This window comes from Takifugu flavidus, chromosome 12 (genome assembly GCF_003711565.1).
Source record: "Takifugu flavidus isolate HTHZ2018 chromosome 12, ASM371156v2, whole genome shotgun sequence".
NCBI classification, from domain to species: Eukaryota; Metazoa; Chordata; class Actinopteri; order Tetraodontiformes; family Tetraodontidae; genus Takifugu; species Takifugu flavidus.
Genome location: NC_079531.1, coordinates 10,896,463 through 10,923,164, shown reverse-complemented (window position 1 = coordinate 10,923,164; position 26,702 = coordinate 10,896,463). Strand labels below are relative to the sequence as shown.

General features: G+C 43.1%; 4 protein-coding genes across 5 annotated transcripts; 1 reads left to right on the top strand and 3 right to left on the bottom strand.

The window, feature by feature from the left end:
- Positions 1–49: 49 nt before the first annotated feature.
- LOC130535107 (V-set and transmembrane domain-containing protein 5) lies at positions 50–2,923 on the bottom strand. 2 transcript variants are annotated; one of them, XM_057049960.1, is made up of 4 exons: positions 2,598–2,923; positions 846–1,172; positions 635–778; positions 50–519 (listed from the first exon to the last, which is right to left on the bottom strand). In XM_057049960.1, the coding sequence occupies exons 1-4, from the start codon at positions 2,668–2,670 to the stop codon at positions 485–487; spliced, it is 579 nt and encodes a 192-aa protein (XP_056905940.1). In that variant the 5' UTR covers positions 2,671–2,923; the 3' UTR covers positions 50–484. The 2 variants fall into 2 exon arrangements, with proteins under 2 accessions (XP_056905940.1, XP_056905941.1); XM_057049961.1 differs by having other exon boundaries at positions 50–516.
- A 3,345-nt stretch (positions 2,924–6,268) lies between these two features.
- On the top strand, positions 6,269–12,235 carry LOC130534808 (transient receptor potential cation channel subfamily V member 1-like). The gene is made up of 15 exons (XM_057049371.1): positions 6,269–6,485; positions 6,952–7,106; positions 7,919–8,071; positions 8,144–8,281; positions 8,349–8,650; positions 9,440–9,616; positions 9,865–10,020; positions 10,097–10,192; positions 10,275–10,345; positions 10,422–10,587; positions 10,695–10,761; positions 10,827–11,161; positions 11,545–11,660; positions 11,767–11,873; positions 11,938–12,235. Exons 1-15 carry the CDS (start codon positions 6,358–6,360, stop codon positions 12,009–12,011), a joined length of 2,241 nt encoding a protein of 746 aa, XP_056905351.1. The 5' UTR covers positions 6,269–6,357; the 3' UTR covers positions 12,012–12,235.
- Positions 12,045–18,899, bottom strand: LOC130534809 (protein FAM222B-like). The gene is made up of 3 exons (XM_057049372.1): positions 18,746–18,899; positions 17,005–17,131; positions 12,045–16,522 (listed from the first exon to the last, which is right to left on the bottom strand). Exons 2-3 carry the CDS (start codon positions 17,084–17,086, stop codon positions 14,610–14,612), a joined length of 1,995 nt encoding a protein of 664 aa, XP_056905352.1. The 5' UTR covers positions 17,087–17,131; positions 18,746–18,899; the 3' UTR covers positions 12,045–14,609.
- Positions 18,900–19,205: 306 nt separating this feature from the next.
- On the bottom strand, positions 19,206–26,427 carry LOC130534810 (flotillin-2-like). Its single transcript, XM_057049373.1, has 11 exons — positions 26,243–26,427; positions 24,152–24,233; positions 23,790–23,880; positions 23,033–23,156; positions 22,637–22,755; positions 21,754–21,867; positions 21,551–21,670; positions 21,255–21,469; positions 20,928–21,111; positions 20,246–20,395; positions 19,206–20,169 (listed from the first exon to the last, which is right to left on the bottom strand). Exons 1-11 carry the CDS (start codon positions 26,289–26,291, stop codon positions 20,143–20,145), a joined length of 1,275 nt encoding a protein of 424 aa, XP_056905353.1. The 5' UTR covers positions 26,292–26,427; the 3' UTR covers positions 19,206–20,142.
- Between the last annotated feature and the right edge of the window lie 275 nt (positions 26,428–26,702).

Genomic DNA, 26,702 nt, shown 5'->3' with positions numbered 1-26,702 from the left:
GTGTGTTTATATAAATGTCAAGTTATGAGAAACAAAACTACTCAACGTGTTACTGTGAAATACAGGTTCCTATAAATGGTTTATTAAATCTGACTGGCATCAAAAACAGTTTGATAAAAAAAAAAAGTGACACTGGTGCAGCATTTGATCTGCAAACTATTTACACATAATAAATTAATGGAGAGGAAACGTCAGAGCGAGATGAACGATTCACACATGCTGAAGTAGAGGTTGTCTGGGTTTACCAAGCTTTTTACAGGATTTCCTGATGTTGAGCTGTGTCGGGAAGACATTTAATAAAGCAACAACCGGGAAAATAAATACAGTATGTACGGTTCAGCACCGTTAGACTCAGTGTGGGAACACTGGAACTTCATGTAAAACGCTGTAAACATAAGACTATCACGACGAGCTGGCATCTAAACTACACAGCGTGTTGGGAGGAAGGTGCCCACTGCGGGGGTGTATCGAGCAGCCTCCGTCATCAAAGTGGCTGCAGCTCTGTGACGTCATTTTCTGCTGAATTAAAGAAAAGACCACTTACACAAATGAGGACACTTGTTGTCGTTCGTGGACTGATGCGGCCAAATATTAAAACGTCTGCAGCATTTACTTGGACGCCGCTCTGCTTTACCTTGCATCTGTTTCTTCTGCCTCCACGCCACAATCCTTCTGTACGCCTTGTCCAGTAGCCACATGACCAGCATGAGCAGTCCTGCTATACCGGCCAGCGCCACCGCGGAGACGGACAGGTACTGGAGGTCCTCGTACAGCACCTCTGCAGGCCACGAGACGATACTTCAATAGTAGATGATGTTGCTCCCTACCAGGTCACTGCAACTCACCGTTCACTTTGAGGACCAGGCCCATGTCCCTGCTGCTTCCCGTCATGTCCGTCACAGTGATCACGTAGTAACCAGCGTCCTGCAGCCTCAGGTCCATCAGACCCATGGAGCCGTTGTCATAGGCCTGAACCCTGCTGCTGTAATCCACTGTTATGTTGGTGTACACGCCTGGTTGCCACGTCCCGATGGTGCGGCTCACCAGGCCAGACATAAACGTCCACTGGATGGTTGGGACGCAGAGACATTTCACGTCCACAGACAGGAAGACGTCCTCCTGAACTGACCTGATGAGGCTCTTCTCAGGGGAATGGATGGAGATGTTTCCGGCTTTCAGCGTGAAGAAATGTAGCAATAGGTTAGTTGGGATTTCCACGACGGGGATTTAAAAAGTGTCAAATAGTGTTTGAGGATTCTGGATCATAAGTATTACGCACACAATTATGTCAACAGTGGGATTCTATAATGATTAGGATCATTTGTTTCATTCAAATGACTCCAATTATTACCCAACTAATGCTGACACTGATCGCTAATTTCACTTTTTAAAAGTCAATTTCATTAAAACTGTAGCTGCAGCCCAACTGTTTAGACTATTCATATAGATATTTTATCTGAAGCTATTTTGACAGCAAAAGTAAACGTAGATCAGGTCAGCAGATTGGCCCTTTAGATGTTGAAAGGGAAACTCTGTTGTTGGTCTCATCTGCAGTGGATTCGGTCCCGGAACTGGTCAAACGAGCTAAAAAAAGGGTGAATATGAGCACACCTTGTGAGTGCCTCAAAGCCCTGTGCAAATATGTTCCCAGCGGCTCCACAGCCAGATCTGGTTTTGCTGGTGTTGTTTATTTAATGAGCAACAGCTTAAGAATTCCACCTGAGAATGTCAGTGACGCCGTGCAAAGGCACTTCGGACGGTACAACACGCCTCAACGCACAGATACGACACGTCTGGCTGGGCCTCAACAATAGAAACGCTGTTTATAGCTCCTGCAACTGTAATGTGAACTTTAGCACCAGCGTTCCTGCTGGGTCAGTCACACTTGTGGAGTAGCTGACGGGAAACTGTCTGTCTGTCCACCTGTCTGTCCGCCTGCCTGTCTGTCTGTGGTAGCTTTGATGATGTCGTCACATGGATGGATGGATGGATGGATGGATGGATGGATGACAGACAGACAGACAGACAGACAGACAGACAGACAGACAGACAGACAGACAGACAGACAGACAGATAGATAGATAGATAGATAGATAGATAGATAGATAGATAGATAGATAGATAGATAGATAGATAGATAGATGAGTGGGTGGGTAGATAGATAGATAGATAGATAGATAGATAGATAGATAGATAGATAGATAGATAGATAGATAGATAGATAGATAGATAGATAGATAGATAGATAGATAGATAGATAGATAGATAGATAGATGATAGATAGATAGATGAGTGGGTGGGTAGATAGATAGATAGATAGATAGATAGATAGATAGATAGATAGATAGATAGATAGATAGATAGATAGATAGATAGATAGATAGATAGAGAGATAGATAGATAGATAGATAGATAGATAGATAGATAGATAGATAGATAGATGGATGAGTGGGTGGGTAGATAGATAGATAGATAGATAGATAGATAGATAGATAGATAGATAGATAGATAGATAGATAGATAGATAGATAGATAGATAGATAGATAGATAGATAGATAGATAGATAGATAGAGAGATAGATAGATAGAGATCTTACCTTGGGCACACATATATGAGGCGATGCTGACAAACACAGCAACTTGAAGGTTCCAGAGCCTGAAATGCCTCATTAGAACGGCTGAGCCATCGGCTTCACTGCAGCAGAACAATCTCCTGGGAGTTCTTTTACATCATCGATCCTTATTTGGTTCTTTACGGCGACCTCTCTGGTTTCCCGACCGGCGTTCCTCCTGTCTGTACGCTGCCGGGCTTCCTCAGGTTCTCTCACAGCTCCTCTGCATTTGTCTTCATACCTTTACAAGTCGGCACCAGCCAGCCCACACCTAAGAGACAGGTGGAGCCAGCGATTGAGTCAACATGTACTCTGTGCTCTCACACACCCCCACACTCTCACACCTGCACACACGGTCACCCCTCCCCCCTTTACACCCACCAAAACACCCACCTGGCTGAGACGCGCACCAGCTTCGCGTGAATGAGCAGGTTTCAATGCTGTGAGACGCCTGCTTTAGCAACCTGGTGAAACGTGTTTAACAGGAAGTTTAGACGCAGGTACCTGGGAACAGGAAGTGCTGGCACACAGGAAACGTGTCAGGATCACATGGCCTAGATCGCTGTCCTGTTCCGGTCTCTGTGGCATTAATATAGCATTTTTATGTTTGAATTTTACTATGAAAGTCCCTCATATGCATATTGTGTACTTAATATGTTTTAATATAGTGTTTTGGGCATCTCTAGTTCACTGTTAATGTAGGAATTTAAAGCGATGTTGAGAGTAACTGCAAACAAATGAACCATGAAGGCAGAGACAAGTGTAATGGGATAAAGTCTCCCCCCCTTTCTTTTGGATTGGCTGCTCCTCAACTCATGTTTTAGCTAAACTTGCATCTTCTGAACACATGTTCATGTTCTGCGCGTTTGGATTTATAAAGAAATAAGAACAACCGCGTGCACGTCAGATCTGAAGAGGACAGCTCACAGGAGGACACAGCTGTAGTTGCGGCTCATTACAGCAACACCCACTGTTGTTGCTACGTTATTTGATAAATCACAACTAATGGACGTGAATATCAGCCACGACCTTTGGGTCCAGTAAATGTTCCTGCTTTACAACATCAAATTACAAATCCAGAAAGGTTCACCAATCTATATTCATGTGGCAAATATTTTACAGCCAAAACAACAAGGAGAATGAAAGTTTTACCTTTATGGACCAAAAATCCAATTTTGAAGTGTAGTGGTATTTCTGATAAATTCCTGTTTAAATTGATTAAAACGTGCTCTCTGGTCAATACAGCTGCCATATGGCAACAATCTCACCAGCGTCTTTGTGTTTGGGGTAAAAACAAGGAGGCAACTAGAGACAAGAGGATGTTTCTGCAACGTGCAAAGCTGAGAGTGGACGATATAACAGACGCATCTGAAGTCATGTCTAGAATCAAATCAGCCATTTTAGTGACGTTCTTTTAGCCACAGATTCTGGTCACTGGTACTGTTGGACCCAACGGCTGCATTTGACACAGTGGACCTGTGGAGCACCTCAAGGTTCCAGTCTTGGGCCTCTTCTTTATGTGATGTTGACCCCTTTGACCTATCCTCAGGACACACAGCATCCCCTGACGTTTTTTTATGCAGACAACATTCAAATCTATGTGCTAATAAATAGGATAATACAGATGATGTGGACCAACTTTTAGAGTGCATTGGATGTCTTTAATTTTACATTTTAATGACAAAAAGGATGTGCTCATGCGTTTTGGGCCGAGTGATGCCGCCAGTGTTTATCCTGAATTGTTTTTTTTTTGTTTTTTGGAGTAATTATTTGAAGTCGAGAGCAACAAATCTAAACGTAACCCTGAATTATAATTTTAAACTTGATGCTCAGATTGGTTCATTCCAGCTTCTTCAACTGGCCAAGGTCAAATCGTTTATTAGCATCATTTTTAGATTTTATCTCGCGCTTTATTACAACTCGCCTTGATTGAGACAAGGAGCCCAGAAGGGTGAAACCAAGTATGAATGGAAGACAAAATCAAAGTGTCAAAATTCAGGAAACAAAGTCTTAAATCCAGATGGAGGCAATAAATCATAAACAGAAGGGTACAGACAGACAAAATCAGACAGGAAGCAGGCAAAAATCCAGAGCTGAAGGTGCCAAACCCAATCAATCACAGGAGTCAAACAAGGACCAACAACACAGGAGGAACAAAGGCAACCTGGCACCGAACAGAAAGGGGCGTGGCTTAGGCGGTAAATTAACGGGACTACTTAAACAACACACACACATACACACACACATGCACACACAAGCAGGAAAAAGAAGTACAAAATAAAACATAAAACACAATAACAAAATAAATCATTATTGCCATGTGCTCTCTGCTGGGCTTAGACAGACCTTGTTGTCCCAATTACAGCTGGTCCAAAATGCAGCAGGACATCTTTTAACTGGTTCCAACAAAAACAAAAACGGGAACACATTTTTCCAATTTTTGTCTTTCTCCAATGTGTCTGTAAAAAGAATCTGTTAATCCTGTCCAGAAGCTACATTAGACAACCATAGTTGTCCCCCTGAATAAGGCGCTTGAATAATTAGATTGCATAATTGAATGTGATGATTGAATAATTAATTGCAAAGCATCACTTTTATCAGTAGTTTGACAGAAAAAAAGAACCTGTTTTAATCAGTTTAAACCAGAAAAACCAGAAAGTGGACCGAGTATTCTGGTCCAAACAAGTGTAAGTGCCCCTTTTAATGCACTTTAAATCTCCTAGGAAAGAGGCAAACAGGTTTTCCAGCCCCTTCTTCTGTTTATATCTAAACAGCCCCGGATCCTTTGCCTGCGCCAACTGGCAACTGAAATCTTAGATGTCATCAAGGAGCAGCCAACACAGGCACTGAATACGGACGATTTCTCCCACAGTCGAAAGACATAAAGCAGAATATACTGAACGCTAGTCTTTAGCCACTCAGTATCTGGGGCCACTATGAATGCCAAAGTCCCACAAAATGCTTTGTCAAGGCTTTTCTCTGCTTTGTCGAGGCGTAGGGAAATGTGTCACAGAACTTTACGCAAAAATTCGACTTGAGCTGTTATCTAACTTTATTCATTCACCTTTTTAAATGTTGTCATTTTGATGAGAAAAGAAAACTAAGGGGGTCGCAGCCTGCTGATAAAGGATCTCTCAGAGTCAGAATCAGGTTTTGCTTTGACATTATGAAGCCTGAGAGGCAGCTTCAGAACCTGATCAACATAGAACTTTTCTTTTCCTCCCAGGAAACCAGGATCCCAGGTCTGTTGACCCCTGGGGGGGATCGACGACACAGAAGTAAAGAGTTCAACGGCTGTCTCGAGGAACACACTCATACTGAGATGTTCATGAAAACGTCTGCAACCAATGTAAATTAAACCTAAATTCTTAAATTCAATTTCAATTAAAACTTTGTCCTGAGGGAATTTATTTTTTATTCATCATAATCATTGAGTTTCTGCTCAATTTGATACATAAAATCTCTACTTTGCCTGAATAAATAGCTTACATGAGTAAAAGTATTTAAATATATGACAAAAAAAAATTAGGTTTATTTTTAAAAAAAAATCCAGAAGAAAGTTGAAGAATTGTTTGTCAGGTGATCTAGGAGTTTATTTTCTCCCGCAGAAGAAAAACAGGTTTTCCTCAGGGGAGAGGGAGGATCATCCTTGTAATTCTACACCTGCATTACACCTGATGAGCTGCGTGTTAAAACAGGACGCCGCGAATAATCCCTGGCTTTTGTGCTCTTCCTCACGTCCGACATGGACAATAATGGAAAGCTGCTGGAAGAAGGGGAGCGCGACGAAGAGGGGAACAGCCTGGACTGGCTGCTGCAAAAAGAAAAATCAGAGGTTATTATCCCGATGGACACCAACGTGTCAATTCAAAGGTAAACCGCTCCTGCACGAAGCCGACGCGTCCCTGTTGCCACGGGTCACAGGTTAAGCTTTATAGGCCTTCAGACATGGATAAAGAAACAATGCAGCATTGTGGTTTCTAGGAAAAATAGGATTTTAAGCCTGTAGGGAACAATAAGTATCAGTTGACATCATGAAACGGGTGTGGGTTTATTGACATACCCTCCCCCATCTCACCTGCAGCCCCTCAGGAAACCGCTGCAACATGTGAAAGCCATTAATGAGTAACAGGATTTATAATACTTATATACTGTATTTAGAAATGCTCCAGATTTTGGTGGCAGTAAGACATCCACACAATATTAAACAAATTCCGCACTCAGCAACACACATTTAGCTTCAGTTCTTGGCTTCTGAGAAGGAGAAATGATTGATCGGTCCTAGATGCTTCACTTTTGTTTGTTTTTAACAAACTGTGTGGTTTTTCTTACTTTTCAGACAGGAACATATGGACGTCGACAGTATTTGTAGTAAAACGTTCACAAGAGAGCGAGTGTTTGAGGCAGCATCCCAGGGAAACGTGGTTCTGCTGGAGGGTCTGCTCGAATACCTGCGTATCAAAGGAAAACGGCTTACAAGCCCAGAATTTACTGGTAAGAAATGTATCTGCTATGGGAGAAGCAGCTAAATGCATGGATTCAGATAACATCATATTGCACAGCAAGACTTTATTTCTATTTATTTAGGACAGAGTTGAAAATGGTTGTTATAAAGGGTTCAATACAACAGAGAATTAATCTGAGTGTGGACCACTGAGAAGTGAGAGGTGTCTCACCTTTAATGATACAGGCTTCGAGTAACATCAGGCCGTGCTGTTTTAAACAAACGCTGCAGGGAAGGGAAAGAGGGGTAGAGATTAAAGAGATTTAAAGGATTTTTTAAAAACTAATTACACAAATCAGAACAGGCCGGCAGTGGTTGCTGCTTGTCCTTTTCATAGCTCGCCCTTGTTGCTCTTTCTGTTGACAGAATTGCATAAATAACGATGTTACAAGTGAAACAGCGCATGATTCTGGTGACGTTTAGGGGGAACTAAGAGTGATTTTAAAACTTGGATACAAAATATTAAGACCTTCAGTTGCTATTGAATAAAAAGCCTGTAGCTTGTAAAGTAGAGGTATTGCTTGCATAAATTCTAATCTGCTCTAATCTAATTGGTCAAGATTGAAATCAACTCTAATACACCCTCCAATAAGGGTGGAGAAATTCCCCTTTTGTTGTAACTGTTTGCCTAAAGAAGAACAAATTTTTTCTTAAAGATGAGAAGAAAATAAATAGTACCTGTAAAAGTTTGATTGTGCATATTCTTGTAGGTTTGTGTGAACATTATAAGGCCATAAATCCACATCCATTTAAAAGCAAGTGTGCAGGGATGCGATAAATAACGTTTCTGCACAACTTTCAGATGAGCTGAATGGAAAAACTGCTCTGCTGAAAGCGTTGCTGAACCTTAAAGATGGTAAAAACGACACAGTTGAGGTGTTCCTGGCCATCGCTGAGAGAACTAATGATTTAAAAGATTTAATCAACGCATCTTATAAAGACCCTTTCTACAAAGGTGGGTGAGACTCTTGGTGGCTTGATCTCCTCGGTTGACCAGCTCACATGATCAGCGACAATGTTCCGGCAGGTCAATCAGCCCTGCACGTTGCCATTGAAAGGAGAAGTTTTAACCATGTGAAAATGTTAGTGGAGAATGGAGCAGACGTCCAAGCCAAAGCCAATGGCACCTTCTTCCAGTGTAACACAGGACTTGGCTTTTATTTTGGTGAGTAATCCCATCCTACCATTATCCCAAAGTTACGTTTCCTCTAATGTGGCTCGGTCCTCAACAGGGGAGCTTCCTTTATCACTGGCTGCCTGTACAAATCAGCCGGAAATAGTTTCCTACCTGATGGAAAACCCCCACAGGCGGGCTGACGTGACGGACCAGGACTCGCGGGGAAACACTGTCTTGCACACCCTGGTGGTGATTGCAGATGATACCACGGACAACACGGACATGATCGCGAGGATGTATGACCAGATCCTCATTCAGCATTTCAAGCCAGAGACAAAAACAGTCCAACTGGAAGCCATCGAAAACAATCAAGGGCTGACTCCACTGAAGTTAGCAGCCAGATTGGGCAAGATTGGAGTATGCCTGATTTTTTTCTAAATCTGCCTTCTTTAGATTTAACTTAGCATCTGCCCTCAATCAATCAATTAATTAATCAATCAATCAATCTTTATTTATATAGCGTCTGTTACAATCAAAATTGTCTCTAGAATTTCCAGAATTCCAGGGCCTAACCCCAGACAAGCAACAGTGGCAAGGAAAAACTCCCCTTTAACAGGAAGAAACCTTGAGCAGGACCAGGCTCATGTAGGGGGACCCTCCTGCTGATGGCTGCTGGGTAGAGAGAGAGGAGAAGGGGGGAGGACAGGATAGGCAGAGATCATAGAAATACATTAATTATAACAAAGTGCTGGTGTAGGAGATGAGTGGGTCAGCAGGGTCGGAGGTCAGCATGTCAGCATACAGCTATAAACATGGCGATGCCTTTAGGTGGACACGGGGGGGAGCAGAGAAACTAGAGGAGAGGAGAGGAGAGGAGAGGAGAGGAGAGGAGAGGAGAGGAGAGGAGAGGAGAGGAGAGGAGAGGAGAGGAGAGGAGAGGAGAGGAGAGGAGAGGAGAGGAAGCCATGACCCTGCTGATGATGCACTCAACTAGATTTTATTTTCTGTGATGCAATCCCAGTTTTGTTACATTTATTGTGTGGGTGGGTGGAGGAACATGGGTAGGTTCATCTAAAGGGTCCTCTGAGGCTGTCCCACTGCTTCTGCTGCACCAAATTGTCACGACAGGTTGTATCCAGCGTTACCGCGTTGGAGCCTTTTGTTGCTTCATTTCCATGATGCTCTTTTTCGCATATTTCTGGGCAGCTGTTTCGCCACATACTGCATCGGGAATTCACAGATGAACGGATGAGGTCCCTGTCCAGGAAGTTCACAGAATGGGTATACGGACCAGTCCGCTCCTCGCTGTTCGACACCAGCTCCATTGACACGGACCAACGCAACTCAGTGCTGGAAATAGTCATCTTTGGGAACGACATTCCAGTAAGCTGCAGTTAGCTTTTAAAATAAGCTGAGGACACTGGGGTCGCCTTAATGGAAGAACCGTTTTTAGTTCGTGGTCTTCCAAGTTACTCCTCAAGTTCTTGTCGGCCGCAACAGAAGACTTTAGAGCTGTAACAAGTTCTGATGATTCTGTTGGGAACCGTACTGTTTTCAACAGGTCCAGCAGAACTGATTTAGGAACGATAAATGCTTTTTCAGATAGTCACCTTTGGCCCTGTGTCCATCAGAACCAGCCCGAGATGCTTCAGATCGAACCTTTACGAAGTCTTCTCCAGGAGAAGTGGGACAGGTTCGCATCAAAGTTATTTCTCATGAACTTCCTGTTCTACCTGGCGTACCTGAGCATCTTCACTACTGTAGCCTTCTACAGAAAGGAAGGGCAGGTAATGTTAAAGTCAGATTTTCCTTTTTGTTTGAACGACGTCATCGGTCTGACCCAGACCTCCGTCTGACCCACAGCCGCCGTTCCCCATCGAGCACGTGCCACTGGACTACTTCCGCACCTGCGGTGAGTTCGTCAGTCTCTTTGGAGCCATGTGGTTCTTCTATAAAGCGGTGAGGGGGGCAGAATCTGGTCCGGCAGATGGTTCGTGCAAAAGAATCTACATTTAATATTTCCACAAACCCAAACTGGCAGATCGTCATTTTCAAGAGGAACCCGCCATATTTGAAGTCCTTGTCCTTGGACGGCTTCAGTGACATAATATTGTGAGTACGGCTGTGCTCATCCTAGTGGCCGAACCTTTAAAAGCACCCTTTTCTCACCACTCATCTGTTTTTGAAGCTTCCTGCAGGCAACGCTTCTCCTCCTCTGCGCTGTTCTCTACGTCACCGGTTGTAGGCAATATGTTGGCTTCCTCGTGCTCTCGCTGGCTCTCGCCTGGATCAATGTTCTTTACTACTCCAGAGGCTCCAGACACATGGGGATATACAGCGTCATGATGCAAAGGGTGAGGGTTTTAGGACAGCCAAGTGTCACCGGATGGAAAGATTTTCTTTGTTTGTTGACATGATGATGGGGCAACAACACAAATGGATGCTCGCTGTGTGTTTTCAGATGATTCTGCACGACCTGCTGCACTTTTTGTGCGTTTACGCCGTTTTTCTCTTTGGATTTTCCGCAGGTAAGACTTAGACGCTTTCCGCCGCAGAGCCACACTTCCTAACCTTCTCCTCTCTGTGTGCGTAGCGGTTGTGACCCTCATAGATGATTCCTTTCCTGATTCTGACGATCCCGCCAATGGGACTGGGGCGCGGGGGCGGAGCTTTGAGCCCGAGCCCTTCACGTGCAAGAAGCCGACTTACAACGACATCCGTTTCACAACGCTGGAATTGTTCAAGTTCACCATCGGGATGGGGGATCTGGAGTTCACCGATCACGTCCAGTCCAAGGAAGTTTTCTACATCCTACTCATCCTGTACATTGTCCTGACATACATCCTTCTGCTGAACATGCTCATAGCTTTAATGGGGAACACCGTGGAGAGAATCTCCAAGGACAATGAGAACATTTGGAACCTACAGGTTGGTTTCAGTCTAGAACATTTTAAAAGCGATGTTTACCCTGTTTTGAACGGCGTGTTTGAAGGAGTTCTAACGTGACACCAAGAAACACACCAGACCAGCACACAACGTTCAGAATTCCAGGTTCAACTCCCAAAACACCAGAAAAAAAAAGCACTCAACCTAAAATTAATGATTGGACCTGGTGTTCTGAATTGACCCACACGTTATTACTGGCACCAGAGTCTAGTGAAGGACCAGATGAAGGGAGGCTCATAGTTAATGTCAGTGATTAATGTGGAAAAACTTGTGACCTAGAAATAAAGTACATATTGTCATATTTTCCCCACCCTTTTAAAGCTTTATATGTTTACAAGCTCTAATATTGTGTCACATGCCATCAGAGGGCATTTACAATTTTGGACCTGGAGAGGACGCTGCCCAGGTGCCTGATGAGAAAACTGCGCTCTGGATCGTCAAACATGCTGTGTTTCACGGCGGAGGATAAAAGATTTTTCAGGTAAATCAAAAAAATTACTTTATGCAGCTTCACAAAGCTTTCAACCATTTGGACAAGAGGGTTGAACAGATCCATCGATGGGGTTTTCTGGAATCTTTTACACTAGGGTACTGGAAACGAACTGGAAACAGTGGAGGTCCGATTTGGGATACATCCAGGAGGAGGACCCCGGAGACACCATGTTGAAGTCCCAGTCCAAGAGCCAACCTCAAGGTAGCTCCTCGCCGTTCTGGCCCGGTTCTGTGAGCACTAACGTTAAGGTCTGTCTCTCTTTCAGGGGGTCTGTGGAGAATAAACCCACTCCTGGACAGGATTCGGGTCAGAGGTCATCCACAAGTGCAGCTTCCGTAAACAGAACCGTAATCAACATTCACATAAGCGTCATTCAGTTTGAAAACTTTATTTTGGTTAGGGGGAATGTTTGTGCAAGACAATTTATTCCTGAAAACTGCGCAGAACAGGAATATCACATTTTTATTAAGTAGTGAACAGCCTCCCCCCCTCCCACCATCATCCACACACATCTTTGATCACCAAATAAATATGAATCGGAGCAATAAACAAATTTAGAGGGAGAGTTGTTGGTTCATTCAGTGTGCTTGAGGAAATTATTGGAGCGGCGAACGATGACAGGCACAGCTCACGGCATCTTGTAAATGTGAAGATTCCGGCTGGAATCTTAACCTGCGAAACAGTGACGTGTGCTGCGCTCAGGAAACAGTCGCTCTGCATTTTGTAACGCTCCTAACACACGTTATCCTGACTGTTATGTCACCCGCTGGACTCCGTTACGTCACCGGCTCCTTGCCTACAGCGGTAGGAATCCAGGTTCCTACTGTCGGCCCCGGGAACGCGGCGGTTACAGTCAGAAACACGCTGAATCAGCAGCGCGCAGTTCACGTGTCCCAACAGTGTCTCAGAGTCATGGCACACTTCAGGACGTCGGTCCAGGACACAGTATCAGTAGTCGCTAAGCATCTTGGTCCCCCATCACAGATGAACTCGGTGCACCTTCTATCAGCATGCACACCTTTGTGCAAGTACCCAAGAGTGTCGTGCGCACACACACATTCACACATTTTTCCATACTAAGCCCAGAGGAGGCACTTCATATGAAACAGGAGAACCTGACTAAAATGAGGCAGTTCAGAAGACACAGGGCAGCTCGATCTGTTTAGTGTTCGTTTACAGTAAAGGCTGAAAATCCCTCTGCCGCTGTGAATACTGGTCAGTCATTATACATTTCCAATAATGTTTAAAAATGGAGATTACCAAATGTACAACCTGAAGCCATCACATAAATAGGAATCATTAACACAGCTCATTCATTAGTACTCAAACACATGCACACCATCCATCCCGTGTGTTAAGGTTAGAGTCAATAGCAGCTTTAAGGGATAGGCACATTAAAAACGGGAGACAGGAAGGAGAAAAACAAATCAAGTGTGAACACCTAAATCGTTCATTTTATCTTAGAGTTCTTCCTCCCTTTTGCCCTGAAGATTAAGAAAGAAAAAAGGAGAGAGGAGGAGAAAAGGTCAGTGCTCTGAAAAATTTAAGCACAATGTCTGCAACTACCAACTATGGCACCTAATGTCAAAACACCTATGGCTTCTGGATGCAGAGGTCAGAAAAGCTAACAACACAAGGGCTTCAAACTCAAACACTGTTCAAATATCTGCTACGACCCTGTTCTAAATACATATCCTGTCAAACACCATTCATATATTAAACTTAAAATCATTCCGGAACTTAGATAGGTGACATTTGAGACAATATTTGATTTATCAACAGGTATGAGTAGCATTATTACCCTACGATTTACTGCAATTCCAAAATACAGAAAAGAGATTTCCTTGCCTGTATACTTGTCCTTTAACACAGCTATCATTTCCAACTACTGACATTTAAGGCTTGTATTTCCTGAAGGATTGAGGCTAACAGAGCAAAAACATCCTGCTACATCAACCTCAAAAAGGGCTTTAGGAAGGAAAAAGGCCCAAGGATTCATGCTAGAAACGTCTAGCAAAACAGAGCATGCGCCCTGAAGGAGTTCTTTTTTTAGTCAGTGGAAATAAACATAGGCTAAGGCGAATGACAGTATACAATAACAGCCTAAACAAGCCAAGGGCATCATATCAGCACATCAGTTAACCTGTGGTACAGTAGTAAAAGTGTGACAAACGTCCCCTCTCTGAAGAAAAGGATGCATTTTCCCCAATTTTTAAAGTTTAGAGTACTTGCAGACTTCTAAATAATCAATCTGCTTTACACACACTGACGTCCAAATGCCTTTTCAACAACAGGGACATAATTCTGTTTTACATACACTATGTGAGAAGGAAGTGGGCAGTAATGGACTCTCTTTTTCTTTCCGCACATCAAATCAGAGCCAACAACAGAATTCTGCCCCAAACCTCTGTAATGCAAGAAAATCTGCTTCTAGCGTGAGAAACTACAAAATCTCACATCGATATCTTGGGGAAGGGACAACAAAAGGCTGGAAAGAGAGTGCGCATATACATGAAAAGATAAATATTCTTAAATAAAAGAGGAAGCTCAACCTATAGATGACTTTAGTACACTTGTAAGGACACAAATGCTGAACGTAGTTGAGCCGTTTATCTAAACTCATATTAAACTTTAGCTAATCTACGGAAAGCAAAGCAGTAAATAGGGGTTGTTAAAATCTGCTGCAACTATGTCTAAAAAAAACAATATATACACATGAGTATAGAGGAGTATTGAGGAAAAAGAAACTGCTCAGGAGTGGGCGACCTTTACCTCCGAACCATCAATTGGATCAAGACCTGAGGAATACTGTTAACCTTCACAATTGAATGGTCTTTAATCCACCTGTGATGCCGTCAAATAGATCTTCAAACATCAAACCCCAAAAATAAGCAGCTGTAAAGAATAGCTTAAAACACAGCAAAAGATGGAGTAAATTTAGTGGTAGCCTGGGGGGTGGGGGTGGACCCCACTGCCATTGTTGACTTCCTGAATTTGGCCCATGGCTGACCTGTGCATCTTCTCCATCATGCCTATCCTCTGCTCCTGAAAACTCCCCATGTGGAAGTCCTGGCCTAAGAAATCCACATTCTTCATCAACTTGGCCTGGTTGAGATCCTCTTTCCTTGGCAGGTACTTGGCCCCCAGGGTGCGTTCTGTAGAGGAAGCAATCGGCTCCCTCTGAAAAGAGCCTGGAAGGTCTCGCGGGCCGGATCCAGTGTTACCTGCTGCAGCTGGGATCCTGCTCCAGGGTGGCTGCATATAGTGGCCGTTAATATAAGGCATAGAAGCTGCGGTGCAGTTTACAGGAGGGGAGGGTTGTGGTTTGTCTGCAGTGTGTTTCAGCGTAAACGCGCCAGCAGGTAGCTTGTGGGGATAACTGAGGTTCTGAGAGGGGAAATCGGTGTCAGACGGACGCTCCAGTCTGGGGTTTTTGCAAGGATGGGCCCCTTCGGGCGGCTGCTGCATGTGGTCCAGTCGATGCTGGGCCCAGGAGCGCTGCTGTTGCTGCAGCTGCTGTAAATGCTGCTGCTGCTGCTTCTGTTGATGCGCGTGATGCTGAAGCTGCTGCAGATGAACCTTCTCCGGGTCTCTGTGAAAGGCATTAACAGCCATGGCGGGCTGCGAATGGAGAACAGCGGCAGGGTTCTGAGCTGAAGCTTTATCCGCGGCGCCCATCATGAGGCCGCCGGGCACCGAGCCCAAACCCGGTTGGAGCGAGGACACCCGAGAACTTGCGTTGATCAGCAGGTTGCGGCTGATCGGGCTTGGATTTGCGATCTGGCCCTCGCACACCGACGTGGTGCCCATCCCAGCTCTTGCCTGACACAGTTGGTTTATCTGGTGAACGATGCTGCTCAGGTTGCCCGGTCGGTTTTGATGCAGACCGGCCGCCATGGACAGAGGAATCGTAGAGGTAGATACAGTGACATTTGGTGGAGCGTCTGCATCGGGAAGCTTCCGGGGCCCGAACGTCCCTGGTGGAGGCTGCTGGAGACCATTAGCCATAGTCGGGGCTGCACCCACAGCGTGGGGCAGGGTCTGTGAAGTAGCTAGCCCCTGACTGTGCTGCAGGCTCATGAGCGGAGGTCCGTCAGGCATGTGGCGTAGATCCTGAGTCAGTCCTTGTTGTGGAAGTGAAGCCTGCGGAGGAGGCTTCAGCGGCTGCAGATGCTGCTGCTGCAGAGCGGCAGAAATACCAGGCTGACTCTGCTGCTGCTGTAAATGCTGGGGGAGCGGCACGCTTAGCTGCCTCTGAACACCTGGAGGGTGAGCCAGTCTCTGCTGCTGTGATGTCTGGACCTGGGACAGGCTCTGCTGCCGCTGGAGAACCACGCTCTTCTGTTGGAGGGCCTGTGGGTGGGCCATCGCCTGGGCTATTGGTTGACTCAGGCTTTGCTGAAGCTGTAGTGTCTGTGGGTGGACCATGTTCTGCTTCAGCGCCGTTTCAACCACAGGCTGAGAAGGGCATCGGAGGCTATGAGCAGCCTGAGGAAGATTTAAAGTGCTATGAGCAGCATAGGACCCATTATGCGGGTTCATGATGGCCTTATGAAGCTGACGAGCGCGTCCGCTGTTCAATCCTTTTATAATGTCTTTGGAGGGTGCAAGGAGCACAGCGAGCAGGCCCCGATGAGAGCTGACCTGAGTGGGGTAGGGACTGTGACGCTGACTGGACGAGGACGTGTCAAGTCCGTTGACTGTGCGGCGAATGTGCTTCCTCTGAGGTACTTTGACGCTATTGGGGAAGATCTGTATGGTCAAAGGATTGTTGGCAACTTTCTTAGCATAGGCATCCAACTGAGCTGGGGTTGGATAGCTGGCAGATCCCATCTTCTGTGTAGTTTCCCCTTGAATGTGTGGAGCAAAACAGATAAATTACTCATAAAGCCACACTTCAACAAGAGACGTCTAAAGAAATTTCAGTAACCACGTATGTAAACAGGTTCTTTGCACTGAAATCCAATTATTTGTTTTAGGATTATTTAGGAATAGTCCAAACTTGAAAACCAATTATTTTAAACACACCCTTTATACATCAGTTAAATAAGTTTATTTTTTCCAATTTTTTTTTTCCCAAATCAAAATAGGTAACAAATAATCAAAACCTGCTTATGTCCTAGTAAAGGTTGTCAGGGGAAAAAAGAATACATTTAAGGCAGACAAGTTCTTTAATAAGAACCTCAGTGTTTCCCTTGAGATATTTTAGGCCCATTTCTTTCTGGATTTTACGTTTTAAGCGTAAATATCCTTGAAACATCCTTGTGGTGACATTAGGATTCCAAATCTTCATCATACGCAATACTAATAAGGAGAAAAAGAAGCCACTTACATTTCTGAAGTCCAGTGTTCATCTGCGTACAAGAGAGAATGCTGATGGTAGAGTCACCTGATGCCGGCAGACAGGCCAGCATGTCAGTCTTTCCTAATGCAGCATGGGGAAACTCCTCCTCGCCGTACTGACGACATACAACAGAAGCTGGTGTCAGTCAACTGACTGGGGGGTTATCTACTTCCACATAAAGGACTGCCCTAATAATTAAATAACAATTAAATAACGACATGAGATGCAAAAGTGTTTTCCTGTGCACACCACCACTCACGCTACAAGACAAAATAAACAAGGCTCTCCGATGCCGACACCAGTGCAGAAACAGAACAGGTTAAAAATGACTTTGCTACTTTGGTAAGCCAAGCATTACCCTTAGATATTGGTGAACATAATCAGTTAAGCTACCAGGAATTTCCTCTCAAGTGTAAACCTAATAGGTCCTTTAAAATGAAGAATAATAGTAGTATTAGTATTAGTAATAATAGCAGGATCCCAGCTGCAGAATAATTAAGAATAGTGGGCCTGAATTAGCATCAGCATTCCAAAGCACTGGGATAAATGCAAACAAAACGGAACCATAAAACAACATCAACAAAAACACTGAACTAAACTGAACAGATCAATGAATGGCATCGGGCCATCGGTGAATCAGATGGAATTCGCCGATGTCAGCATCTGATGTTTTGGTTATTTTAACCACAAATCTCATCAACCACCAGAGCGACACGGGCCAGAAGCCAACTACTGGAAAGAGGGGAGAAAAAATAAGTCATTTTTGAAAAACAATTATTCCTTTGTTTGGAATAAACAGCCACAAAATATAATGCAATCATCCAACTAAAACTCTGTATCAATAGATATTTGATGTCGACCAAATGCTTATTTTAACAATTGGTAACAGAACTGCACAATCAGCGCATCCATAATAACAGGCCATATGTATCAATATTATAAACAACAGACATCAATACGGCATCCAAACATCCAGGAAACTACATGTTCCCATTTAAACTTCCTTTATCTATATATTGTGGCTTCCATATCAACTTATTAATCAGCATCGCACATATTTGATGCAGCTTGGTTCGTTTTCATCCGTTTTTGTGTTGAGTTTCCACATTCTTTATCCCGTTGCGAGGTAGTTTCAATGGCAATGTTGAAACAAATGAAAGAAAGAAGTCCTTGAACAGGGAATCGTGTAAAGATTGAGAAGAAGCTTGCTGACATTACTTTTCTCTTCTTTGGCCAATCAGCAAGACGCTGTGTCACAAGAAAAACACGATCCTTAGTCACTAGATGACGTCAAGTTTTACAGTCTCAGGTCACACCTGCCTCCCTCAGGTAACCACTCCCGTCCACTTCGTGATTTCTTTCAGTATTTACTTCTATATTTGACATCGTGGCCTCGGTTAACTCCCAAACAACCAGGATGTAGCCATATAATGTTAGCCATTCGCCTGACATCCGTGCCTTAATGCGCTCCTCTGTAACTACGCTACATCACCCAGGCCAAGGAACGCTTTACTTTTACGAAAATACAACTAAATGAGCATTTGTGTCTAATCTAATAGGGGCCAAAAACGTCGCAATGATAGTGTTCAATAGGTCGCCGAGTCCAGCAGCACAGTAAATAAGGAGCTTCTTTGTGCTTATTGTGACCAGGCCAGCTGGTTGGCAAACTTCAGCCTATTATCGTCAGAAAAAAACTGGCGCAGGGTGCTTTACAAACGATTATACTTACTCCATATGATCTTACGAATACGACTACTTCATCTTGCGAAGAAAATCCTTGATTTTGTTTCTAAAAGCAAACAGAACATCCCAAAAGTGTTGATTCTCCGTGCTGCTGCTGTCCAGCTACGGCAGCAACACGTAGTGCGCATGCGCCAGGAGAAAGGACCCCTCCCCCTCCGATATTTAGCTGTCAATGTCAGATGCCTGACTAATAATTAAAGTGTGGAGTACTGCTGGGTTATTTAATAAATACAATACCCAAACATATTAATGTATACAGATTAATAAAACGTAAAGGAAAACGTTTCATATGACATGTAATCCAACTGCCTTGACAACATAGTGATTTGAATCTTATTTTTTAAGATTTGTGTGCCCTTCTCACAAAGCTGTTCCTTTATGGGCTGAAATAGTGTGAATAATTATTATTATTGTAAGAAAAGAAAAATACGTGAATAATTAAGAAATATTATGAATCATATATAGTTTTAATTCAGTCACAACATATTTTATTTTGAGTGTTCCCAGGTGTAATTGAGCATCGTAACTTTGAACAGAGATGAAGAATGGGTTACATTTGCACACAGTATATGGCAAAAATCAGTTGGCATTTTTATTTATTAAAATAACACTAAGATAGGAGTGAACTGATCAATCGGTAAAGACGGACAACATGCAAAAACAGCAAATAGGAACACAACTGTTTGACAAAATGTATGATTTTTAAATAACATTAGTAATATAATGCAAATATGCCATATATCCAAAAAACAAAACAATCCTGTGACATCACAGTATTCATTAAATTATAATATTACCAAAGAATGATGGAAAAATCCATCCAACAATGAGAACAAAAACATCTTTATCAACAATAACAGTCAAAAGAAAACAGTGTGTGTACCAGTGTGTGAGCTGTCTTCCTTCATCTCAAATTGGATCTCATGCTAGTTTTAGGGTAGTGTCGGAAAGTGCAACTGGACAGCACCAAGGAATCAAGCAGGTTTGAGCTACCACAATCGACTGACAGCTATTCTTGAAGTATCTAAATCAGAATACCAAAATCAAAAAACAAAATAAATACAATAAAATAAACTCTTTAGCAGTAACTGATGCTGCTACAGCACCTGGCTTTAATATTTGATGCAATGACAGTTGAACAGTAAAATCACATCCAAAAAAAAAAAAAAAACCCCAAGAAATTACAGGTTCCATGTGAAAGGAAATGTAAATCTTGAATGAGCAGCAGTGCATGCAGAGAGTCTGGTCCTATATAAAGTAAGGCACCAGAGGTTTCTGAAATTCACTTGGTATACAGTATATGTATAAAAGAACAGAATTCTTCAAGTGTATTAAAGTCTGTCAGAGTGCATACAACGGAGACTGAGGTGGAGTGCGCGGGCTTCAGGTCATCTTCTGCAGCAATGGGATCTGCAGAGACACAGCATTCTCTTTTCATTCTGACTTTTGAGCAACATTTCTCTTCAAGCACAAAAAAGGTCATTACCTTCGTCAAATCCACGCCCGTGAGTGCATTGACAGCAACAGGAAGTTCGGCCAGAAGGCGGTTCACCTCGCCGGTCACCTGGCTCCTGTTCCCACTGAGGATGACGATCTCATTGGTCTTGGCTAAAGGAGCTGCCACCTTGGAAGCAATCTACAAATATACATTTATGCGTAGTTAATTGTATGCATGAAATACAGTATATTTGCTGCATATAGATTATCCTGTGGCAGAGGATGAGGAGAGACATTGTTGTTTCCATTACTTGCTGGTTCGCTGTGGCAATGACAGAACAATGGCAGCAGGTTCAACGATTAAAACAATAGAGTCACAAAGTTTTCTAAATGAATTTAAACTAGTTACACAAGCTGGGTGTTACTGAGTTGTTTAAAGGGATATCTTAAGAGTCCTAAGTCAATGGCTGTATGCCTGGAAAGGCTTAAAGCTGTGGTGAACATGAGCTTTTCTTTGCCTGGTTGCTTTAAGCTTTACCTTGAGGTCACTTTAGAAGCTCTTTTTCAGTTGTTGTTGGACCTGCTCTGGACTCTGCACCGAGATCTCACATCAACAGTGTGAGGACGTGGCCAGTGCAGCCAGTCAAATTGAAAAAAACCTCTTTCTTGCATGCATTTAAGAAGGTTCTGTCCGACCGCTGATGTGCACACAGATTCCCGTGGCTCTTTACCTTGGGAAGGGCCTCGAGGACCAGTGCAGTCTTGGCCGCCTCTCCATACTCTTGGTAGGCTTCTGCCTTTAGTCTCATCTTCTCAGCCTCTGCTTTGCCGAGGGCTTCAATTGAGAAAGCCTCTGCCTCACCAATCTTCTTGATCCTTTCTGCCTCAGCCTGGGATATCAGGACCGTCTTGATCCTGAGGCAGAGAGAACATACTTAAATACATTTCACTGTCACTGTTTCATACAAATGCATTGAACAGAAATGGAGTCTAACCAGTTTTAGCTGCTCCTGTAGACTAAAATAAGCTTCAAGAATGTAATTTTTTTTCTCACTTACTTGTGTCCTTCAGCCAGCTGCAGCATCTTGTGAGCCTCAGCTTCAGCTGGCCTCTTCACAACGGCAATGAGCTCCTTGTCAGTTCGGGTAATTTCCTTCTCCTCGATAACGATTTGTTTTTTCCTCTGCACGACTTCGATTTCAATCTCTTCCATACGGATCTTTTGTTGCTCTTTAGCTGCCTGCAGCTCGTATGCCAATTGAGCTTCAGCTTTCTACAAACATAAAAATCACAATAAACATGCAGTTTAGGATTGAAAAGCTCCATGTTTAGGGTCGGATTTCAAGGCACCTACCTTTGTGTTCACCTCCTGATTGAATGAAGCTTTCCGCAGCTCCAGCTCTCGTTTGGAATCGGCCATTTTGGTGTCAGCCTGGAACTTGATATCCATCATCTCCTTCCTACATTCTGCTTCCTGGTAGAGGATTGAGAGGTATTTAAGAGTTCGAGCGGCTGCTGCGAATGACAACACACTACGGCCCAGTAGTGCCTTCATACCCGTATCCCAGCATCCCGTTCTGCCTCAGCCACACCGATATCTGCATCCCTCTGGACAGCTGCAGTCTGCGTCTTCCCAAGAGAGCTCAGGTAATCCAGTTTATCATACACATCCTGCAAGCAGAGAGAAAATGTCACACACAGTAACGCTAACATTTATTAGAATTTATTAATCTGAATATGACAAACACAAATCTATCATTTCTTACCAGAGAATGCCTTTGTACATTAACCTCTCATTAAAAGTCCTCAAAATATTTTGTACATTTAAAAAGAGAGATACATACTGTATGATACAAGTAAATGGAATGGAATAATTCTCTTTTCTTTGTGCTTTCCACAGGACAGATGGGTGTTGGGTCATCATCTCGATTATATCCTTTGTGCTGCACAAGCCTCGTGGCCAGTCATCACCAGACTGTTATTCTCTAATAACATTTAACCAAATTCCTACTTCCTGAAGTCTATTCCCTGTAGCTTTTTGCCATCTAATTTCACACATCACAATTTTACAGTAGTACTCTAGTGGCTGCAATTCATATGTTGTTTTGTCATTCACTGCTAACAATGTAGCCTGTAAGCTTGATGATAATATCACGAGGTAATCATGAGGTAAAATAAAAACAAAATCTGAGATCATGGTCTCAGCAGAAAGTTAAACACATGATTATTTTAGTGCACAAATTTCCAGGCTGTAAAAAGATCAACACTCCCTGGTGTGCATTTGTTTGGATCTTCTTGAATACCTTCTACCTACTTTTGCTCTGCGATCGCAGCAGTGGTGATATCGGAGCTAATACTACATATGGTGTAATCACCGAATGAAAGTCTTTTACCCAAAGCTCCTGTCACTGCTGCATCTTCATCTGAGCCGCATCTTTACCTTAATAGTAAAACTGAGGATCTCGATTCCCATCCTTCCAACATCAGGAGCTGCTACTTCCCTCACCAGTCGAGCAAACTGGTCCCTGTCCTGGTAGATCTGCTCTACAGTCAACGTGCCTACAAACAGAAACAAGACAGCACAGTCCAAAATGACATTTCGGCGATGAAATTCATTACTGAACAAAAAGAAACTGAAAAATGCTTAAAAGACCACTGCAACGTAGCACAAGAGGGCCAAATACACACAGGTTCTTTTGTTTGTCATGAGATCTACAGTGATCGAATGCAACTAAACGTATCACCTCAAAGTCCAAATATTAAAACATCTTAGAACAGACTAGTGAGAAAACACATTTGAGTGACCACAAAGATAAAATAATGTACATTTTCCAACCTAAAATGGAGCGAAGATGTCCCTCCAAAGTTTGTAAGACCACAGCTTTGATTTCTATGACTGATTTACCAAGAAACTGTTCACAAGCAACTGGTAGCAGGTCAAGTTCTGTTATGACCTTTACCTGCAAAAGAAAAAATGCCAGTGAGTGATGAAGTTTTAGTTATCAGAACCGTCCTTTAAACAAAGCTAAACAATGAATTTCACCAATAAACTAGAATTACTACTACCATTAATAATCTCTACTAAGACGGTGTAGGCTATGATAGAGCTATGGTTCCTGACGACTGTCATAATCTAATAAAAAGCAATGTATAAAGTGGATTTCACTGGTGTTTTAAGTTTATTTTGTCAATAAAATGTATTAAAAATATAATTATAATCATTCATTTTGAAACATCTGATGAACAAGTTGAGATTTTCTTGATCCGGGTTGCTAATAACAATTCTGCATATTATTAGCATCTTGTCATATTTTATTGTCTTAAAAGATGGTTAAATGAAACTGATGGGATTATAAATGTTATAAAGCCATTAAACCAGTGCCAATGTCTAGTAGTTTGTACTAATAATTAACTGTAAAATACTGTAATGTTAGTCAAGCAAGTCTCTATATGTTCAGTTTTGACTTTATTAGGACCGAACTCTAATGGACATTGTATAGTATGAAAACAGAACAGGAAGCAAAATTATGATACTGCATTCTGATCCTGCTCAAATCAGAGGCTACTTTAAATCCTCCGTACTGGGCTTTTACCTGAGCCACCCCAGTGACAGTGATGGCAACACCCTCTGCCGTCTCTACGTCCTCACACCGGGGCTGTAGAGTCATGATCTCCAGGCTTATCCTGAGGCCAGGAACAAAACACTTTAGAAAATAAGAAGTAACTGCTCCAATTACTCTATTACCATTCATCTTAGAAAATAAAGGCTCTTTTATTCCAAGTGATTGCTTGAGTAAAAATAAGCACACACAAAGTTGACTTTTTGCTGCTTGGAGATCCTGTTTTAATGCATTCATTTTATCTTCATGTTTGTTATGAAAAGTGCATTAAAATATATTATTAGTACTAAAGCTAATACAATTTTAGCACGACTGGATCTATATGATGATGTCACCTTTTGGTGTCTGAGATAAGCCACCAAGCCCAGGACCAACCTCCCACAACATAGGTCTTTGAATCTGAACCACAACATCCACCTGAGGGAAGAATCACAAAATGGTTTATGGTATTATACTGGATTTTCACATTTCCTTTCAGCACCGATCAATATTAAATGGATTCAAACGCAGGTAAGGTGTTAATTACAGAATTTTTCAATACACAAACCATTGATTCAAAAGGATCACTAGCATAAATAATGAATCCAAGGTAGTTTTCTCTGTCAACTGGACTGGGTTTCTTCTCTTGAAGACGTTTCGCCTTCTATCCAGAAGGCTTCTTCAGTTCTGAAATCGCTGGGGAGAGAGCTTGAAAATATATAGCCCCTGTGGACCATTTGCATGCTAATGATCTGGGTGGTCACCTGAGAGTCGTTAGCAGGGTCGTTCGTCGGGTCGTTCACCTAGTTTCTGTTGAGGTGTCTCCCCTTTGTCTGCTGGGTCACATGGTGAGTCACTGGGTCTCCTGGAATGGTGTGAATGTTTGTTTTGCTGTTGGAAGGAGTGGAGGACTGCATTGTATGTGGGTGATAGGAAGTGCCTCAGGCCACCACCTCTGTTTAAGGATGGTTTCTCCAATTTAACATGGATAGCTTCCTTGACCCCCCTTTCAAACCAGCGGTCTTCTCTGGCCAGTATCCTTACTTGGCTGTCCTCGAAGGAGTGCCCACTCTCCTTTAAGTGTAAGTGGACTGCTGAATCCTGACCCGAAGAGGTGGCACGTCTGTGTTGTGCCATTCTTCTGTGGAGAGGTTGTTTGGTTTCCCCAATGTACAGTTCCTTGCATTTCTCCTGGCACTGTACAGCATAAACAACATTACTTGTTGTCTTGTCCTTTGGGTGTACTAACCTCTGTCTGAGAGTGTTGCTGGGTTTGAAATGAACCGGTATGTCGTGTTTCTGGAGGATCCTCCTAAACTTCTCCGAGACTCCAGACAGGTAGGGGATGGAAACGCTGCGGCGTTTGTTTCTCTCCTCCTCTCCTTTGCTGAGGTCTCGCTTTCTTGAGGTTTTGGTGAAGGCCCAGTCTGGGTAGCCACATGTTTTGAGAGCTGTTTTAATGTGGTCCTGTTCCTTCTTTCTGCCTTGGGATGTGGTGGGTATTTCTCTGGCCCGGTGTTGGAGAGTTCTGATCACTCCAACACCGGACAAGACACCAAGACCCAAACAAAGTAATGTTGTTTATGCTGTACAGTGCCAGGAGAAATGCAAGGAACTGTACATTGGGGAAACCAAACAACCTCTCCACAGAAGAATGGCACAACACAGACGTGCCACCTCTTCGGGTCAGGATTCAGCAGTCCATTAGCATGCAAATGGTCCACAGGGGCTATATATTTTCAAGCTCTCTCCCCAGCGATTTCAGAACTGAAGAAGCCTTCTGGATAGAAGGCGAAACGTCTTCAAGAGAAGAAACCCAGTCCAGTTGACAGAGAAAACTACCTTGGATACAATGACCTGGATGACTGAGAATTTACACAGACATAAATAATGAACTACTCAGAAGAAAATTACCATGTCAAAGACTTCTGTACATCAGGAATAAACATTCGATACATTATTACGCCACTTTATGGTATAACTGTAATCCAGAAACACATTCTTCACTGGGGGCTTCACTTCACGGTTACAATAGCTGTGCATGATGGCAGAACCTCCTCTTTAAGCTGCAGCATCGGGAAGCCGACTGAAGCGACATGCTGCCTCGAAATGCATAAAACTGTGAAACATTCACAAACACACGTAGTCTCCGACATCTATATGTAATTAATAGCTCCGCAATCTGTGCGAATAATTGATCACTTCAGTGATTATTGCTGTCCGCCTCCTAACGGTAGTGATGTTGTCATGATGTAATCCGTAATTAACCCGTTAGATTTTTCTACCGCGTCTATATAACGTTAAAAATCACAGGGCAGCTACAATAGTAGAGAGATTTAGATGGTAGTGGCTGGAATTTGCTAAGGTTAGCTAATAGCGATGATTGAGCTAACGTTATTTAGCGTCAGTTGCCGTCAGCTGTCACGGTAACAAGGGGGATTACCTACCGGAGACCACCAGAGCTTCGTTTGGCCCCACAGTTAGGCAGTTACCCATGTTTAATCAATGCAATCAAAACAAAAAACAACAATTTGAATGGTTTCTGATAATCTATTTATCCGCTGTTTCATCCGCTTGACCACTGAATGGTGTCAACAACACGACGCCCCGCCCCGCCTCGCCTCGTGACACCGCATTGTTTGAGTGACGTCACCAGCAACAGTTTTAATTCCCATCAGCCCACAGTGCAGCTCAAAGAAGCAGACTTCTGTTAATTGGAGGTGACAATTATGTCTTAGTGGGTCAGCACATACAAAGAACATCCAGTCTATTTATGTTGTCCACATTTGAGGCTTTAGAGCCCTTTTTCCATTTCTCAGTGGAACTTGGATCCAACCGTAATGCAAATGTAAAGATGCTTTGATATATATTTATTGGATACATTATATTTAGTTTGCTATTTATTTT

What these genes read in the sequence shown, in the direction of transcription:
- LOC130535107 (XM_057049960.1), bottom strand. Translation starts at nt 2,670, where the DNA reads ATGAGGCATTTCAGGCTCTGGAACCTTCAAGTTGCTGTGTTTGTCAGC. An exon ending in CTCATATATGTGTGCCCAAG is followed by an intron (nt 1,173 to 2,597) that starts GTAAGATCTCTA and finishes TCACGCTGAAAG; the next exon opens with CCGGAAACATCTCCATCCAT. An exon ending in CCTGGTCCTCAAAGTGAACG is followed by an intron (nt 779 to 845) that starts GTGAGTTGCAGT and finishes CGTGGCCTGCAG; the next exon opens with AGGTGCTGTACGAGGACCTC.
- LOC130534808 (XM_057049371.1), top strand. Translation starts at nt 6,358, where the DNA reads ATGGACAATAATGGAAAGCTGCTGGAAGAAGGGGAGCGCGACGAAGAG. An exon ending in ACCAACGTGTCAATTCAAAG is followed by an intron (nt 6,486 to 6,951) that starts GTAAACCGCTCC and finishes CTTACTTTTCAG; the next exon opens with ACAGGAACATATGGACGTCG. An exon ending in TCTTTGGGAACGACATTCCA is followed by an intron (nt 9,617 to 9,864) that starts GTAAGCTGCAGT and finishes TGTGTCCATCAG; the next exon opens with AACCAGCCCGAGATGCTTCA.
- LOC130534809 (XM_057049372.1), bottom strand. Translation starts at nt 17,086, where the DNA reads ATGCTGGCCTGTCTGCCGGCATCAGGTGACTCTACCATCAGCATTCTC. An exon ending in GAACACTGGACTTCAGAAAT is followed by an intron (nt 16,523 to 17,004) that starts GTAAGTGGCTTC and finishes CACACATTCAAG; the next exon opens with GGGAAACTACACAGAAGATG.
- LOC130534810 (XM_057049373.1), bottom strand. Translation starts at nt 26,291, where the DNA reads ATGGGTAACTGCCTAACTGTGGGGCCAAACGAAGCTCTGGTGGTCTCC. An exon ending in CGAAGCTCTGGTGGTCTCCG is followed by an intron (nt 24,234 to 26,242) that starts GTAGGTAATCCC and finishes TTCTTCCCTCAG; the next exon opens with GTGGATGTTGTGGTTCAGAT. An exon ending in AACGGGATGCTGGGATACGG is followed by an intron (nt 21,671 to 21,753) that starts GTATGAAGGCAC and finishes ATCCTCTACCAG; the next exon opens with GAAGCAGAATGTAGGAAGGA.